A 13341-nucleotide genomic window follows, 5' to 3' on the forward strand; every position below is an offset into this window, starting at 1 on the left:
TGCCTCGTATTAATTTTTCGTTATATGATATTGTGCACATGGGCCTTGTACACACTAGGCCTTCATTATTAACCCTTTGCGTGCGTCAGACGACCCCTGGCCGTCTGACGTCACAGTGGGCGTGTGCGGAGGACGGCCGGGTGCCTTCCGAACCACGCCCAGTCATAAATCACCCGCACCACCGCGGTCAACTGGTTAATAAGTAGAGTGTGTCCTGTTGTTACACATTCCTTAGATTCACAAAGCTGTAGCTGAAGAACGAATTCCTGTACATATAGCCAGCCGGTGACTATGTTCTTTATTTTTTATAAGCTAAAACTTGAAACACATTGTCACTGGCAACCAGAATCATCCATGATCGACTCAGGAAGGGGAAGACCTAGTCACAGTGAAGGCTCCTCCACTAAGGCAGAGGAGGAGCATCGCCCCACTCCTTTTTTGCAGTGAAAGACAGAGAAAATAAAATTATAACTTGTGGTATTATCATTATATTTTCTCGTACTTCTGCTACAGCTTTGCATGAGAGGGCAGAGGAGGGTGGTAGCACCCTCCTAAAGTGTGCAATGACTGCTTGGTAGCCCTCTTGGGCCGCCCATACAATCCTGCGCACTTAGCATGTTCTCCATACAAGTTGCATTACAGCCTACAAGGAGAACATGTCCAGGCCTCCAGTCAGCGTCTGAGCACCGAAAAACGGTTCTCGGACCAATCACAACTCTGCTAAGTCAGCATTGTGATTGGCTGACTGGGATCCTGTGTGTGTTCCTGTGGCCGAGCCAGGGAGGACAACGGAGGAGAGATGGGCCAGGAAGCGGCGAAAAGGTACATTTTTAATTTTTAATTACATTTTTTCATAGCCTCTTCCCCCGTGTCCTCCCACATCCTGTGTCCTCCTCCCTACTTCACGCGTTCCCCCCAGCCCCCTCCTCCCTACCTCTGATCGGTGCTGGCCACACCTGCCTAGCCAAGGCAGTTATGGTAAAATCCTGAGCTAGTAGGGATGTTACATGCCAAAATGTGTGCTCCTAAAATATTCAACCACATCTAGACTGAAGATGAATAGCGAAATAAAATAGGAAGAGTTATTTTCACATTACTTTTAATTCTAAACCACTTACGCTTCTAGGTCCTCCTTAGGCAGTGCCACAATATTATATAAATTGTTATTGTTAATGTCGCAAACTCCTTTCGCTATTATTCAGTAAAAAAAAGACTTCTTTTTATGGCAAACACTGTATGCAGAAACAGTCTTGATGGAAAGTCTTGACGCGGTGCATCCTGGGAGAGAGAACCTGTGCGAGCTGTGAGCCGAAGCCGGAGGAGCTGAGGAGCTGCAGCTGCCACGTGTGCCACGAGTAGAGATCAGCAGCGGGGGAAAGAGCAAAGTGGTTTGGCCTAGGGAGTCATCCCCCCCCACCACCGGCCGTCTCTGCACGCAGCCCATCGGCATCGGAAGGGGTGAGGCAGCGTGGCAGTAAGTGGCAGGAGGGGGTGAAACGAGCCCAGCGGGAGAGGCAGTGAACGCGCAGGAGAGCCAGCGGCGGAGGCAAGCGGAGCGGAGCTGACAGCGAGTGTGGCAACACAGTCCCGCGGCCCCTCCCCGCTCCCTCCCGCGGACCCCCCGCAGTGGCACCAGCAGCAGCATTTGAACGGCCCCTCCCACGGTGTCACCTGCCCTCATCTGCCCTCACCCGCCTTTGCGCCCTCGCATCAGCTGCCCCAGAAGCTGCAAAGCGGTCCCAGCATCCACTTGGCTGTTCTGGCAGCTCAGGGGCACGGCGCCGAGTGCTTTGCAGGGAACCAGCCGTGAGCATAAAGAGGTAACTTTGGAGTGGGAGTGGGAGTGGGAGCGGGACAGAGAAAAAAAGGTAAATAAGAAAGTAAGGAGAAGGCAAAGTAAGGCAAGGCAAGGCAAAGGCCAACGCAAAGGGCAGTGGGCAGTGAAGCAGAAGGACGTAATGCCCGCATACCCACTACACCCATAATCACTCAAATTACCGTCACTCCAGAACTCCAGTATTTTCAGCAGTATTTTCTGCAGCCCCCCTCCCAGGAATTCACTCCCAAACCGCCACCGCTCCAGCACTTCAGCGTTCCTCACGCGGGGACTCACACACAGAAGGGTTTGTGTGACAAGTGCGAACACCGTTAGAGGTTAGAGGATCAGTCTGAGCAAAATGCATTGACCTAAATTAGGGAAACTGCAGTAAAGTTATCTTAACAACAGAACCACCTAACCAGGACTATCACGGACACTTCCTATGACAAGGAGTACCACCGGGAGTACCACAAGGAGTATTATCGGCCCGGCCTTGCGCAGGTTCTGCAGAGTCTTGAAGAGTCAAATTCTAACAGTTTTCAACTGCGCAGGATCACTCAAAAAATACAACTGACCCCAGAAGTAAGAAGCTAGTACATGGTAGCTTTAAGCAACAAACAGCGGTCAAACATCAATCAGCCAACCAACCAAACAAGTAGCGCTGCAAAAGGACCCTTACAACACCTTCTCAGGAACAACAGTACATCTCGGATTCAGACAGACTAACAGTTCAAGCAGCGAATTAGACAAGAGGTCGGGCAAAGAAAGGCAGAGCATTACAACTGTGATTAGCAATCGGAAAAAGAAAAATAAGATCCTCAAGGTGCCTGACAATATCCAGGAGAAGCCAGTGAGAACTGATGTGTTGGTCAACATGGAGGATGAAGCCCTAGCAAAACTGGACAGGGAAACTGAAACAGAGAGAGCGGTGTTAACTCAGACCAAAGTACAAAAAACTTTTTACCAACCAAAAATCTACACCAAATTCTCCTGCATAAAAGACGCTGGGGCAGTGTTGAATTTCACCAGTGAAACACAAAAGGGCCTTCCATCCCCCTTGTGCCCAGAAAAAATTCTCACAAAAAACAAAGACAAATTAGGGCTAACAACGGAGAACACACTGAAAAACGATAGAATAACAAAGCTTCCCTTGGAGCCATAGATTGAATCCAAGATAGAAGAAATCGGAGTTCAAGAACATGAAAGACAAAGGAAGCAACCCAGTTGCCACAAGGATAGTACAGCAGATAGCAAAGAAGAGTGCCAATCAAGGGTAAGCGAGAAAGTTGAGGAAGAGAAGGAACACAACCAAACCACGCAAAACACCAGAATTAAGTACATCTTAAGTCCCCTGGAATCGCCAAGAGTGGCACTCGAACCAAACATCAAAATTCAATCTCGTCATCACGGGCTAAACTCGAAACGAGATCCAGCATCATCAGCCTAAAACGTTCCAGCCCTCATCCCAATCCCCTATCATTCCTCAGGAATACAGGAAGGATATAATGACATTGACGAACAGCAAAAAAATGGAGACGGAAGGTCTCCACGTACAGGCACAGACAAATCTTCCATAACCAAAATCAATTGCACTCTGACTCAATCTAAAACCTCACACTTAGAAAACAAGAATATCAATAACCCGCAGGATCAGATCCCCGGTACTGCCGAAATTAACACATCCTTCCTGACCACGGAAGAGTGGGAAAAAATGGTCTACACTTATTTCCAGGGAAAGTGTGACATATCACAGCAGGTCACCTAAAATAAGACGCAGGAAGGACCAGAGGCTCTAACCACAGAAGAGAGCAGCCTGTGGGCGTCCCTATTAAACACCATGAATCTTTCTACAAAAGCTATGGAATACCATTCCGATAAGATGGATATCTAACTAACCCTTTTAACCCGCCTAACCACACATGTCATAAACATCGATAACAAGCTATCAGATCTGAATGAGTTGATTAAGAGAGCCCAATCAGAAACTGTGATAAATCCTCCAAGTTGAACCTGCTATTCAATCATTGACAAATTAGCCACGCTTCCGGCTGTAATGGGGGATCTCTTAACAGATATAAAGAATGCAAACAACACCCAAAAAAAAGGATTAGCAAAGGCAGTCGGATGCGGAGCTACAACAAACGTGGGTCGCACCTCAAATAGAAAAAATTAGGCACCAAACCAATTCGACACAAACAAGGAAACAAACAGCACAGAGGCCCAGCCCAAAGAAAGGTATGAACTGAACATAGGAGAGGGTGTCGCTGATGGACAAACACTACAAGGGAGTAAAAGCATGAGACCAGATCAAGCGGGAGCCTTAGAATCGCCCCAACAAGAACAGCTTCAGAGCAACTCTATAGAGCAACTAAACAACTTAGAAGGAGGAGATCAACGGTTTGGCATAAAGCAAACATCGAAACAACGACGGAAAATGAAGAGAAAAGGGAGAAATAAAATACCCACCATAAAGTCCTTCTTCCACCTGGCAAGCAAACCGCCAACAGAGACCGAGTTGGAACAAGGAAACATCAGCGAGGAACCAAATTTATATGACAAGCAGAGTTCCATCAATGACCACGGACCAAAGGGACCAGAAATAACGTCCCCACAAACCAAACTTTCACAAGCAGTTGAGAGTAAAGGAAAAGAGGTGGGAGTGGACAAGTAAGAAGGTCCAGGGATAAAAAATAAGATTGTAATAAATTCCTTATGAGGAAAAAGGTCAGAAATAAAACCCGCTGGAAGCATGAATTTACAAAAAATAGGGAGCTCAGACTCCCGGGAACTCGCAATCGTCACGGCCCAAATAATAAGGATAAAAGAACTCGATGTAAACCTTAACATAGAGACACTGAACCAGAGAGGGAAAGTCCCTCAAGCTCCCAGAACACCCCAAAGAACAGAATCTGAACTAAAATCCGAAAAATCTCAGGACAACTTCAATGACATCGACCTCAAATCAATACTATTCATCCCAGAGTACAGATCAAAGGGCCGAGAGGATATCCTAAACAGAAGTAACATCCTCCGAGTACTAAATTCTATCACTAATCTAGGAAGATTAAACACCAGAGATCTGGAAGCCGTAGAATTTGTCAGGTATAAGCACCTGTTGGAACAGGAAATAACAAAAACTACCTGGACTTCAAGAGAATTAGCAGAAAAAATTCTAAAGGAGGAAAGGCAACTGCAAGCATGGGGTATTCGAATAAAACCTTATTACAAAACCAGGTACCCTGAACCATTACTTCGCAATTTCCAAGAATATAACAACACCACACAAAAAGATTGGACTGGTGTACCTTATAAATCTGTACTAAGAGGAGCCCGAGGAGGCTCAGCCAAACCAAAGGACAGAGTCCTCCTGACGCCCAGGCACAAAGGTGAGACGGAATTAAGACAAGACTGGGACTGGGTAGCAAAAGCCATAAACATTAGACCGATAGGCCCATGACAGATTGAAGAATCAAATAGAAACTTGTCAAAATTAGAGCCACTGTTAAAACTATGTTCCTGGAACATAAATGGCCTAGGTCCAAAAACTACAACCAAAGATCTACTGTCATATTTCCAGCATTATGACTTAATTCTGCTCCAAGAAACCTGGATGGTAGAGCCGTTCCATCTTTACGGCTACAAAACATACCACCTCCCAGCCAGCGGAAACTCAAAGTTTGGTCACCTTAAAGGAGGACTGACCACATACGCCTCAATAAAAACAAAGAACTGCTGAATAAGAACATATCAGACAACCGAATGAACGCAATACAGTTGGAAATCCTAACCCCAGGAAAAAACAGACAACAGCTAATCCTGGTAAACACTTACCTGCACCCGAAAGGGAAAAAAAACGGCGCAAAGTCCCTGGTATCAGAACTGACCAAACTCATAACGGAAGTAGAAACACTGAATTTCATCGTATCGGGTGATTTTAATGTGTTCCTCTCTAGGAGCCAAGGAAACAATCAGCCTATAGAAGATCTATTGCTTGAAAGGGGGATCCCTCCTCTGGAAGAGAGTTTGTGGGGAAAACCAACTAAGCTATCCAAAAACCTACTAAAGGATCTAACAAACTTGGGCCCGATATCAATAAATGGACGATCACCCGGAGACTGCCCCCAAGTAGCAACCTACCACAATTTCAAGTCCAGCACAGAGATAGACTACACCTTTTTATCTTATCCACTTTTCATACTAGTAAGCGACTTCAAAATTGCCACGTCCGACTACAGCGACCAACTGCCGTAAGAACTGACCTTGATGGCACAGGGAACAGCACAAACTCTTCCAATTGAAACGCAAAACTTACAGATCACATCAAAGTGTATAAGAATTAAATGCAAAACAAACGACCCAGAAAAACCTGGGAAAGAAGCCAAGACCTGCTGGGAAAGTGTTCAATCGCGGAACAACAATAATATAAGCGCCTGGGAAATCTTTCTGAAAACTTTTGGACCAGCTAACTCCAAGTCCAAATCTCCACAAGATACCTATGGACCAATAAACCAAAAGGAATTACTTACCTGGACGACTAACAATCCAAGAACTTATCCTTTGACACCCCAAACCAGCAAATTAAGGCAAATACAAAGCTCCATCAACAGAACACTCCGCGGACTGCGAAAAAATGGGGCTGACAACAGGTTACAGGCCGAGCTGAGGAAACTAAAAAACATGAAGAACAAGATTCTGTGGCGAATAAAACAGGATACCACAGACAAAACATGGGCTAAATTGCTTTACGACTCAAAAGCTAACAACAGCGCGAGATTCTGGTATACAGTAAACAAAACAGAGAATCCTAAAGCCCCTGGAATAAATTCTCATATAACAGAAGAGGCCTGGGTAAAACATCTAGCCCACCATTTCAACAACGAAGCTGACGGAAAAAGACAAGAGTCAGGGGTCCGAGTGGAGTGTTTGAAGGCACCAAAGCCATTAGACGAGGAGACCAACTTCCCAGGCTCAATAAAACAGATCAAGACAAGAATTGCGAAAGGCAGGAAAGAGGGGGCCTCAGGACCAAACGGAATTCCCACCGTCATTTATAAGCAGGAACCAAACTACTGGGCTGAGCAACTGCTCCCACTCTTTATGAAAATCTGGGTGGCAGAACAAATCCCGACCTCCTGGAAGGGATCAATTATCGCCCCGATATACAAAAAAGGCAATAGGAGCGTAGCAAAGAACTACAGGCTCATCGCCCTCATAGACATTGACGCCAAATATTTCTCTGGTCTCCTACTAGAAGAACGGAATGGGCATCAAAGAAAAACTTAATTCCCATTAACCAGACTGGCTTCCAAAAAAACACAGGGACAACAACAAACATTCTAGCACTCTCTCTTTTAATAGACTCCACAATTAAACAAAAAAATCCATTATTTGTCTGTTTCATCAACTACTCATCCGCCTTTGACAGCATAGACAGAGGAAAACTTTGGGCCAAGCTCTCATGCTGGGACGTAGACCCAAAACTTTTGAATCTATTGATTTTACTTCACACAGAAACCTGGATTCAAATAAAACTGGGGTCAGGTAATTGCTTATCAAGGGAAATACCAACCACAAAAGGACTGAAGCAGGGGTGCGTCCTCGCACCGACCCTTTTCAATCTCTTTATGTCCGACCTCTCCGCAGACCTTGATAACTGTAATCATCACGCCCCAAACTTAGGGGGCTACACTCTGTCTAACCTTCTGTACGCGGACAATTTAATATTAATAAGCCGAACTCCCGTTGGCCTTCAACACCTTATAAGTACAACGAGTAATTTCTCAGAAAAAGCTAGAAAAATCAAAGGTGATGATAATAAATCAAAAATTCAAAAAACAACAGCCACAGCGGTTTCTACGCGACCAGAAGATGGAGATAGTCAAAGAATACAAATACTTGGGCATAATCTTTGATATGAAAGGGACATTCGAACAACAAAAAACGGCGATCAGAAACAGAGGGATATCATTGGCCGTTGCATTAAAGAGAATTAAGAACAAAATAACAGGCCCTAACCTAATCCCTCTGCTAGATGTGCTACAAGCAAGACTACTGCCGTCGATAACATACGGCAGCGAAAGCATGAGAGGGAGAGATGAGTCCATCTTAGACAAAGTAGTGCCAAAGCAATGCGAATACTTTTCAGCCTCCCATCGTACACTTCGCCAGCGCAATTAAGGCTTGAGTTCGGCGTCCAAAAACAAACAAATAGCACGCAAGGGTACATACGCCAAATGCTGGCAGAAAATAAAGAGAGCTGAGATAGGTACCTTGAACACATACCTATGGAAAGAGCTGGAAAGGAACAAGGACAGCCCTGCAATGGCCTATCTCCAAGCAGCAATAAACTCTCTTGTGCTAAAAGATTTCTGGGATGCGAACGGGACTCACAAATGCTTTAAGCGGCTCGTAAATAAAACAGTGAAGATACTATCTCTGGAAGAAGATAAATCTGCACTTACCAGGAGGGCCCATGGGTGGTTCGTGATCCAGAGCTATACCAGGTCCCTAGCACAGGCATACCTAGGCACAGGGTTCTCACGGGTAGCATAGGAATCCTTTTTGCAGTTGAGGATGGGAGTAATACCATCAAAAGAACATCTCCCCCCATGGACACGTTCGGAATCCAATACAAACTGCAGACACTGCAGTGACCCAAAAGAGGATGTCTTGCACTTACTATGCAGTTGTAAAGCCCTAGAGAACGAACGAAGGCTACAACTAACACAGCTTTGGAACCAAAGATGTCTGCGAACCCGCCGACAGGCATTGTTGGCATGCTTTATGGGGGCAGACATTCAATTAGCCTGCAGACTGGTACGTTTTATGAAATCAGTAGATACTGTGCTAAACCCCCTTGCCAGCACTCGAACTGGAAAAAATCAGACGCCGGGCTAACAATCTTTGCCTATAAAAGTTTTATTCCAGTCAAATTTGTAAGCGAACTTTCACGGAACTGTAAGCATAAAAAGTACAAATTGACGTTTGTCTGAAAGGAAATTCTTGGTTTTTAAACTTTTTTAACTAAAGAGTGTTTTAAGATGTTTAATAATTTTCTGTAAATATTTATATATTCATATATAACAATATCGCAAATTTCGAAAGGCCTTCACACCAATGTTATTGTAATGAAATGATCTGTTTTCTCTATGTGCTTTGCAAAAGTCCTCAATTATGTATTTTTAGCTCAACTGCAAAGATTTTACTTTACTTTACTTTACTTTGTATGCAGAAACACAGTGTTTCTGTGTCCAAATCCAAAATCCCCTGAAGATGAAAGAGTATGAAGCATATTCTGGACAGGTGGAGCCCAACAGATAAATGATGCTGACCATGGATGCCCTCACAAAGTGGGATTAAAACCCCTCTTTGAGCATTTTTTTTCCAGTGCACCTGTCATGAAAAGTTTATAAGCCCAGTGAAGACTGATCCTGTGTCTGTCATTATTAATGCCTGGAACCATCATACTCAGAGGGAACTAGGTCATGCTGTTGCCACACCCACTCGCCCAATGTCAGTTTCTACAGTGGTGTGATGCTCCCCCATCTCTTCAGTTTAGATTATGTGCTGAAAATTTGCAGGACATACATCTCAGGGGCTTATTACACGACACCATACCGGGATGGAATCCGCCCAACTATTGATGTGACTGCCCTATTGGCAGTCAGAAACATCAATTTGTCTATTCCAACTTGTGCAACGGCAGGCAAGAGGGCGGCAGCACAAGCTGCACTAGAAAAATGTATGTTTTCAAACATCCATGCACCTTGTGGCAAGCATCATGTGGTGTCTGCCACATGCTTTATGAATGTTGAGGGGCACCATAGGTGCCCCCACAGGCCCCATAATGGAGGCCCAGAGGGGACCGGTGTCCTGCTAGATGCCCTCAAAGTCCCTTTCTGTCTCCTTTTCTATGGCGAAGGCACCGCCATAGACAGGCAGACAAAAAGGGACATGGTAATCCCTACGGCGGTGCCTCAGCAGGCACCGCCCTTGTTGTAGAGATTATGGTCCGACAGGCTGTTGGAACAGCAACAGTCAGTCCCTCCCCCAGATGCCTCTGACCGCTGGATCGTTATCTGGCGTTCGCACCGCATCTGTAGATGTTGGTGGGCCCGCCACTGATGGCCTGTCGGTGGTGGGCCCAATGACATCAGAATGAGGGCCTTAGTTTTAATGACCATTTGTTAATAAAGCGGCTAGTAATTGTTTCAAACTATAAGGAAAGGTGAATGATGTTTAGCTGTTCAGTCTTTTTTTTACTTTATGAAAAGAATGACAAAAGAATACATACACACACATATGGCCCACAATGTACATCTACTGATAACAACATTTTTGTGTTTCCCTTTGTTTTCTTGTTTCAGGTCTTTGCAGGAACTTCTAGACTATGAGTATGAAGATATTGTGGACAATTACGAAGTTTGTTATATCGTGAGTTCCCTTTTACTTCAAATCGTATCCCTGTGGCCAAACGCCTTAAACTGCTGACTGACCGTCTTTTTATGATTATCTTCTGAGTGTGTGCTTGTGGTGGTCCTAATTTTCTCGCACCTCTGAATATCATTGACGGGCGTGGCTTTAGGCATTAAATTAAAGTAAGTTCGACCCTGTTCCCCCAGGGGAGATCGGTTACATTGAAATGAGAAGAAAAAAATAAACAAATGACGAGAAATCAAGTAGAATGCACTACATGGGGACTCATTAAGAGCTTCATTGTGGAAATTGTAATTGCTCACGTCAGACAGGGAAAAATCTACAGTATTTGGCACAGCATTGCCAAAGGGCAATATCTGCTGGGAGAATTCTGGAGAATATGTGCAAATACATGTAAAATGGCTTATATGCAGAAGTGTACTGTCTTTAATTTCATATCATTTTCCAGGTGGCCTTTTCCCCTAAATTAGAGCACCCATCTTTCAGCGTTCCCCATTCTGGACCAAATACAGAAGCTATCATGGTGTGCTATGCAGTCTACATGATATGTTGTGCAATTGTGCATGCATCTCTTCGAGCCACAAAATGAAGATTTTTGAACCATGAATGTACCCAAAAATGTCCTGTCTGTTGTTTATTGCTGTCTCAACCACACATTCCAATGTCTACAAATTCTGATTCCTATAATAAGATATTATCTGCATAGCACATAGTTTACAAAACTGCACAATATATAGAGCCCCTTTACCTCTACTAGGTTAGAAATGGTCACCATGCATTGATTTGTTGCTTCTTGGAAGTGGGTCTATATTATACCTGTAAACAATCTGATCAAATAGGCTGAGGCCTAACCCTTTATGTCAAAGATTTGGGTTGAACAGGAAAAGTGTTTTCTTGAGAGCGCTAAGCCCACATACCCAAACAAATGTTATGTGTGCTGAGTAATACATCTGGCGAAGAAGGCATCGTACTTTGTTCTTCTTTTGGCACAAATCTGTTTAGTTTACCCCAGACACAAACTATACATATTTCGTGGAGTACTTTGTGTTCTCGATTTGGAGCAGGGTTAGGATTTCCTGACATTCTATAGTGCAAACAGTGTTTGACCATTGGACATAGATTTTTCACCAGTTTCAAGGACCAATAAATTGGTATATATGGTAGTCATGTTGCAATACACACTGCCACCGATTTTTCTGGCAACTTTTGTACTTGCACTGACCTCTGAATCAGGCTCTCAGTGTGGATCTTAAGTCAGGTGGCGGGTTCATACACCTTCAGTGCTACACTCCAGAACGTGCCTTCCAGTGTCTACTGTACATTGCACACAGTAGAGGTTAAGCTATGAAGCATCCAAACTACTGCATACTATATTAATTAGGAGCTTTCTGGTCAACCCTTCCCAAAAGGCTTTTGCATACAGAGCATAGCCTTGTTCAATGCATAAGTGATATAAAGGCATGACCCCCCTGATTGTAAATCCGGAACTGAGAAGAATAGGCAGAAGTCTATCACTGACATCACAAAGAAAAACCTAGGGGGTTATTTAGATGTTGGCAGGTGTTGGAGAGCGACTAAATTGGCAGATGTCCCATAGGGTGAAGAGGAATTCCACCAATATTTGGCAGATGTCCTGCATCTGCCAATCTCTAAACAACCCCCTTAGTCTTGACCATTGAGGGCACTTGAATGCAACATGGCGAGACTGTGGGCAGAGAGCATACAAGATTAACCACCTGAGTCAAAGGAATGGATTGATGCCATTTTCACACACTGTCGCCAGCTTCCTCTGAGGTCAGTCCCAACTTCCACAAACTCAAGTTCTGTCTTTTCAGGATAAATCGGCAGCCACCTTATATCTATCCACAATGTCAAGAAATAACTTAGCTGCCTCATTTCAAGACACTGATCGGTAATCAACAGATGTGAGCTCTCAATCTAAAGCTTAGCTGATGTGCAGAAGGTGCTCTTATTTTAAATGTTTGTAACTGCTTATCAATTGCTCAAGGGTGTTGTTCATTTGAATTATGAAAGTTTGGATGTTTGTTGGGTTTCTTATAGATCATAGTGTAGTTTATGATAGCTACCCTAATTTATGAGTGCCTACAGGAGCATGACATACATCTCATTCATTCTGCTTGGTCATAACATGCTCTTCAAAATACATTTGGAAAAATCGAAATGTATCCATTGTGATGCATACTGCTTTCCTGGTATGCTAAATAGTCCCCCAAAATGTCCATAGGAAAATTAGACAACCTGTAATATACTGGGGATTAAGGAGGGTCAAACAGACAAAAAGGTGATGGGAGGAATGCATGCAATTCGTATAACAACTGCCAATTATTCAGGGTAGTGTCCCAACCCACTGTTTTTTTGCCCATCATGCCATCTCAGTTTGGACGCAGCCATATGCAAATTAGTCTTGACTCAACAACAATAGGAACTGCCAGGCCAGGTCCGGCCTAAACTGAAACACAAGCAAACCAATGCCACTTTCACACTTATTAGGGCTCATCAGTCTGGTATAGATTGGTTCCAGCGGCACAGTGAGCATGGGGCCCACGTCTGAGCATACCCTTGCCACTGGTGGCAGTATATCAAACACACAGAAGATGATGGGAGGGATGCTTGCAATTTTTCTGACCATTGACAGTTACTCGGGGTAAGGCCTCTTTTTGTTTGGTCACACCGAAGTTTTTCAACTGATGCTGCTGGTTTTCCAACTCTGAGAGTGCACTGAGGCCTGCTAACCAGACCTCAGTGCGAGTGCCCTGACCCTAAAGTGTATTTCCAATTGGCTGTACCCAATTACAAATGGCGAACTCTAGCTAGCTTATATTCACAAATATTATTTGTGAATATAAGCTACCATGCTAAGACTCTCCCCAGTATGTTTGTATTGTCATACATGTTGTATGTCCAGTGATGCTTTAAGAGGGAATCCCCCTCGCACACATAGAGCACCTTAGCGAGTGCTTCACATTTTTCAAATTGCACACTCACTTAAATTAAGATTGCACCTTCCCTTATTTATTGGTCCTGAGGAAAGCCAGTTTTAATCATAAAGGCCTGGCTGAAACATG

The 13341-nt window shown here is 44.2% G+C and overlaps 1 protein-coding gene across 3 annotated transcripts in view; it reads left to right on the top strand.

Moving 5' to 3' along the window:
- The window catches only part of LOC144818569 (E3 ISG15--protein ligase HERC5-like), a 511308-nt gene that overhangs the window by 412661 nt on the left and 85306 nt on the right, over nucleotides 1–13341 (top strand). For all 3 annotated transcript variants that reach the window (XM_078676100.1, XM_078676101.1, XM_078676102.1), the window contains one exon: nucleotides 10186–10252. In XM_078676100.1, the coding sequence (XP_078532226.1) occupies nucleotides 10186–10252 (67 nt within the window). The remainder of the gene's footprint in view (nucleotides 1–10185; nucleotides 10253–13341) is intronic.

Source organism: Lissotriton helveticus, chromosome 2_1, assembly GCF_964261635.1.
Source record: "Lissotriton helveticus chromosome 2_1, aLisHel1.1, whole genome shotgun sequence".
Taxonomy (NCBI): Eukaryota; Metazoa; Chordata; class Amphibia; order Caudata; family Salamandridae; genus Lissotriton; species Lissotriton helveticus.